The 6,000-nt window shown below is 44.4% G+C and overlaps 1 protein-coding gene across 1 annotated transcript in view; it reads left to right on the top strand.

Moving 5' to 3' along the window:
- The first annotated feature begins 797 nt into the window (after positions 1-797).
- The window catches only part of KCNH8 (potassium voltage-gated channel subfamily H member 8), a 353,249-nt gene continuing 348,046 nt past the window's right edge, over positions 798-6,000 (top strand). The window contains exon 1 of the mRNA XM_006192862.3: positions 798-916. Within this exon, the coding sequence (XP_006192924.2) occupies positions 841-916 (76 nt within the window). The 5' untranslated portion in view covers positions 798-840. The remainder of the gene's footprint in view (positions 917-6,000) is intronic.

The following is a 6,000-nucleotide window of genomic DNA, read 5'->3' as shown; positions in this document are numbered from 1 at the left end:
CCTTGGGGCTTGGCATCAGTAACAAGGTTGAAAGACCCGGGTGACTGGGGAGGGGGTCGCGGAACTAACTCCAGACTGCCCTGCTCGGGTGGCAGGCCCTCGCCGCGGCAGGTGCACCGGAAAGGGGCCACCTCCCCCGGGGGCGCCTGGCTCCCTTGGACAGCTCCGGGGGACGTTCACCCCTCCCAAGTTCTAGAGCGGCCGGGTACCTGCCCGACCTGTCTCCTCCCCTTCTCCTATACCACACCCACGGGACTCTGGTCTCCCCGGGAGAGGGACAGAGCGGGAACAAAGGGGTCTTTGTTCCCCGGCTCCTGGGGGGGGCGGGGGGGAGTCGCGCTCGCTCGTGTTTCCAGGCGCCCCGGGAGACCACGAGGCTCCGCGCCTCCGAGCCCCACCCAGCCTCGTGGGCCGCCCTCCATGACCCCCAGCGCCTGAGGTCAGGGCGCGGCGCCCCGGGCCCCCGCGGGCTCTTTCCGAGCGGGCGGGGTGGGGGGCGAGGCGGCGCCTGGCGCGCTGTGCCGCCCGCGAAGGGCCGGTGGGGGTTCTCGGAGCTGGCGGAGGTGGCGGGCGCGGGAGAGGGAGCCTGCGCCGGGCTGAGTCTGGAGGTGCGGGGCGGGCTCCGAGAGCGCTCTCGGGGCTGCTCCTGCCGGAGCCGCGGCGGCTGGAACCCGCTCCCTCGCTCCTTCCATCCTCCCCCTTCCCTCCAGCGGCCCCTTCGGCGCGCCGGGCCCCCTCCCCTGCCGTCATCACGCTCCCCTTCTCCCTTCTCGGCACTTTTCCTCTCGAACCATCCTCCCGGACAAACTTTGATGGAGAATTTCACACCACGCTGGAAAAATGCCGGTTATGAAAGGATTACTGGCGCCCCAGAACACCTTCCTCGACACCATCGCCACCCGTTTTGACGGAACACGTAAGTCTTGCACTTAGATGAGTGGCGTGGGTTTTTATTTTTTGTCTTTTTTTGAGAACGATTTTTCTCGTGTAAATTACTTTCGTTCCCACCCTCCTTTTTGCAGCAGCGGAGTGTATTTCCTGATGTTCGTGCCAAGGTGTCATTTGTGCAGAGAATTTTTTTTTCCTCGCGTGGTTCGGCATTGTATTGACACTTTGTGTAGTTGGCCCCCCTTGACTTCTTGGGTTTGTAAGGTTTAGAAAAGAGCGTGAAGAAAGGCCGACGCCAGTGTTCACTGTGGGACGTGTATTTTGGTACCTCTTTAAGGAATTGGTTTTTATTAATCTTATGAGGTGAAAGCGGGAATTGTCCATATTGGTGAACTGCCAGTGTATCCTCCTAGAGTTTCAAGGCTCCCTCAATTTCTAGGGAGAGTTTGAAATGTTCTTCGTACCCGGAGCTTAATTCCGTGAGGTCTTTTGGAGAGGCATGATCCCCTGAGTTTAAGAAATGCAAACCAGAATCAAGATTGCCAAGTGTAACCTTTCTGTAGAATTGTAAGCGCTGTGAGCTTGACAGAATCCTGACTGCTGCTTTTATGGTGGAATAGCGTTCCTCAATCCTGAATTATCTTAACACTCCAGGAGAGGCTGAGTAGTATAAAGGCTGATCTGATCATAAGAGAAAGTTTCAACATATCTTTTGAAGGCGAGTATTATTGGACGTGAAGCTGGATTAAGCTACCGTTAAAAAACAAAGATGTGGCGTGTGGATTCTTGGAGACTGTTGGGGAACATCTGCAAGTTGTTCTCTTTCAGGACCACGGTCAGGTCCACGTTCCATCCCACGCTTCTCAAACTCCCCTCTGTTTGAGCCAGTTGATCTCAAGAGGCTCCCCCTGTAATTAGGAGTCTGTATATTCACCCTCAGCAAAAGCTATCAATCGGTTTCACAATGACTATCCACACCTTCCTCCTAGTATGTTGCTTCTGCCTGCCGTCTTTCCTTTTTCTGCCTGTTACACAAGACTCACAGAAACTCATTTGTGCCGAAGGCTTGCTCAGTGATTCAGGTATCATTGTTTCTAACGATGATGGCATATTTCTTGGAGCTGATGTGGGAGGACACATCTGACTCTTATGTCCACTCCAGTAGTCTGGATACACAGCCTTCTTGTGGGTGGGAAGTAAATCCCCTACTTCTGTGCTTCACGAATAGTTGGAAAAGTTTATAGGAGGGAAAAATGAAATATTTACTTGATTTTCGTGCAGTTGTTATTTTTGACATTCCAGCCTACAGCCGTCAGGGTCGTTGCTGTGAATATTCTTCTCAGTGTTTTTATCTATATCTTTAGCCTTTCCCTCCCCATTTATGTTCTTGATGTGTCAGACAGTAGAAGTGAAGTGCAATGTGATTATTTATCTGTCTTCCTTAGATAATAATAAGAGAAAATACCATCTTAGAACTTCAGATCCCTGCCAATGTCGTCACACCCACCACCCGGCCACTACACAAAGTCACCACCGCTGATCTCATGCACGAGTGTGGGTACTACTATTTATTACCTTAGGAATCAATCCGTTTCTTGGAGTTGCGTGTTCTTAAAGTTGCAAATTTAAGCCCCGAAGACTTTCAACATTAATCACAAATGCATCTACTGAAAATGAGCTAATCAGTAAGTGGTAGTTACTTATCTCATTGTCATTTAAAGTTGAATGGAGAGCACCATGTAGTGAATCATCCCAGCGTAGCCCTGGGAAGTACTGCAGGGATGTTTTTAGATTATCATTTGCTAATGAGAGGGGCTTTGGATCATTTGCGTGAGGGTACCTCTGCCTCTTTCACTGCAACATTTGATTATCAGAGGGCACATAGAGAAAGGTGGGTAGACTAGGGAATAGCTCTTGTTGTATTTTAACTACAGATGCTTGTGAATCCAATAGAAGGTTAGACATTTTAAATCCTTATTTGGGAAGACCATCATCACATAACCAGCATTTAGAATAATTGCAAAAGTAAAGCTGTTGGAGAGCATGCTTGGTCTGTGCTCCAAGGGTCTGTGGGATTCCTGGAGGGAACCACTTTGGGTGAAATCAATCTGAAAATCAGTGAAGTAGGTTTCAAAGTAATGAGTAATGTAAAGGTTTATTTTGGCAAAATTTTGTCTACGACATTTGATGAAGACCCCTTGTCCCAACAAACCCCACTCAAGGAAAGAGGATTGTATTTTCTCATTTGCTTTTCATTTGAATTTCAGTATGCCTTGAATGATCTGAAACTTGAAGATATAACTTTAAGTGAATTTTAACCACAAATTTTATTGTATCTAGTATCATGGCATAACATTTTCCCTGCTAAATATTTAGTTTAACTTATTCTATCTTTTCTGCGTTGACACAATTTTCATAGGTATGATTATTGTCCCTGAAGCTCTTTTCCTATGATCATCCTTCTGTCTCTTGATTTTTTTTTATAATAGTCATTTATTTTCTTGTGCAAGGTAAAACTATTTGCAAGTGTTAACTCTGCCTTATTTGTTAGGTATATTTTATAGTCCTGTAAGTTTTTTTGTTTTGTTTTATTTTGGAAAATTCTGTTGAAAAAATAAGCAAGCAAACAGTACCCTAACAAGCCACCTTGCTAACTTACCCACCATGCAGTATTATTATTAGCTTTATTGATTTAATACTGTAATGGAAAATAATAAATCTTAAAACATCATCTAAAATTTCTCCCAGGGAAAAGCAAATATGTACCAATAAAAGCCTATAATATAATCTTACTAATTTATCAGTTGAGGTAGTATCACAGGGCAACATAAAAGAAGTTAGTAATATGTTTCATCACCTAGTGACACTTTATTGTTTTACATAATAGGATTTTTTTTTCTTTTTAATATTTAAGAAGTGAGCTCTTTGTCAGGATTGAAAGACAATAGTGGACCATTAATTGAAACTGTTTTTTTCTCATATACTATATATTTTTTTTAAAACAATTGAAAAATATCAATCTTTTTTATATAAAATGACCCTAAAATATATTTAGTCTTGAAACGTGGTCTCCTGGTTTGTGCATTTAATTAAATGTAAATGAGACTTTGAAAAACTAGGAATCTTGCAATATTGAGTAAGTGTACCCCATTTAGGGAGAAAAAGTAACTCCAACAAATTTCTTTGACTCATTACACACCATACTTCTTACTTGACACACTTAAGCGTGCACACACACACACACACACACACAGAGTCTTAACATTATGACCTGCATATAGTTTACTCCTACCATAGTTCCTTTTTTTCACACATCTAATGTACTTTAAAAAATCTTTTCTAAGTAGGCTTTTGCTTTGAGTACATGAATATTAATCTGGACAAAGGGAAAGAAAAATAACAGAGCACATAAGTACATAAAGTACATATTTTTAAAAATACTTGCCACAGGGTACAATTTGAGAAAAACACATCTTTTTGAGGATATAAAACTTTCAAAGGGAACTGTCCATTTGCAAACAGAATGGTGCATTAGCCTACATTTTCCAGTTGCATCAAAATTTGGCCAGAACACTTCTTTCCCTTTGGGGTTAGTGAGACAAGATCTAAGCTCTCAAGGAAGTTTGTAGCCCAGTAGACTCTATCAAGGAGAATCCAGTCAAAGTGTTCAAAAGTAATGGTGGTTTAGAATTTCATTCATATTTGCATATGTTTTAGGCACTCCTATATAGCCTGTTCAAAATGGTCCAAGGAAATTTGTTAAATTGAAATGCTTCCTTCACAAAGGAAATTAACAGTGGTTTTTCTTTTCTCTGTTTTGCTTCGGTCTCTTAACATTAGAAGCACAGAGAGAGGGGTCGTGTACCCAGTGCAGTGGGAAGGGGGCACAGTGAGGTGAAGCAGTCAATCCTCAGTCTTGGCTGGTCACAGCAGTCGTAGCTTGGAAATATCATCAAGGGCATTAGTCAATAAAAAAGAACGAGCTTCATTATTTCTGGGTCTGTCTGTAAAAGGCTGTTACATGAAAACATTCAAGGAAATACCCAGCACTCTGTAGATGTCTCCCCACGAAGAAAAGTTTATAATGACTCTATCTTTATTTTTTACATGCCACTAGTAGTCTCTTTTACTCCCCCTTTTCATGTTTAGAGAGAGTTTCTGTGTTAGCTTTCTATTTCTGTGTGGTAAATTACCACACATACAGTGACTTACCCTGTCACATTTTCTGATGGCCAGACATCCAGGCAAGGACTAGCTGGGTCCCCTGCTCAGGATCTCCAAAGACCACAAGGCTGCAACCAAGTTGTCAGCTGAGGCTCGAGGCCGTCCTCTAAGTTCACGTGGTTCTTGGCAGAACTTAGTTCCTTGAGGTTTCAGGACTGAAGCCCCTGTTTCCTTGCTGGCTGTCAGCCTGGGACTTTTCTCCAGAACTGAAGGCTTCCTTCCGGCTCCTTGACACACGGCTTCTTCTCCAGGCCCTCTCACAGAGGGACAGCCTCCTTCTTCAAGAGCAGCAGGAGTGTATTTCTTTTAGGAGCTCAGTCAGGCCCCACCCAGGATCATCTCAAAGTCAACTGATTATGCATCTTAATTACATGTGCAAAATCCCTCCCCAAATCGACTGTCCTGTCCAAACGCAAGGGAAAGGGGTTAGATGGGATGTGTTTGCGAGGAGCTGGGAATCTTGAGAGCCTGCTTAGAATTCTGTGTGCTCCAGGGGCTATCCCATTGCTGTGCTCATGCAGAGCCTGACGTTTGTTCTTCTACGAAGCAGATTTATGAAGCTCACTCTCTGTGATTCTGTATGCGTGGTCCCTCTTTCCAGATAAGGAGGGTGACATGGGGTCTGTTGGTCTGTGTACAGGAGTCTTAATCTGCACTGCAGGGAGAGCCAGTCCATGAATGTGGCGTTTACAGAAGACCCAAGACAAGTCCTTGTAACCTAAGTACCTTTTGTAACCTCACCTGTTACTGGGCAGTTATGTGGGCTCTTTTGAAACAGCACCTTTTCCATCTCTTTCTTATGCCTCTAACCATGTTTCGGATTTAAGAAACTCCCCACTGTGCACTCTTGTCTTGAGCTGACTGTGTTAAATTGAATAATGTGCTTTC

This window comes from Camelus ferus, chromosome 1 (genome assembly GCF_009834535.1).
Source record: "Camelus ferus isolate YT-003-E chromosome 1, BCGSAC_Cfer_1.0, whole genome shotgun sequence".
NCBI lineage: Eukaryota > Metazoa > Chordata > Mammalia > Artiodactyla > Camelidae > Camelus > Camelus ferus.
Note: the sequence above shows the minus strand (reverse complement) of the source record. Positions and strands in the feature narration are given on the sequence as shown.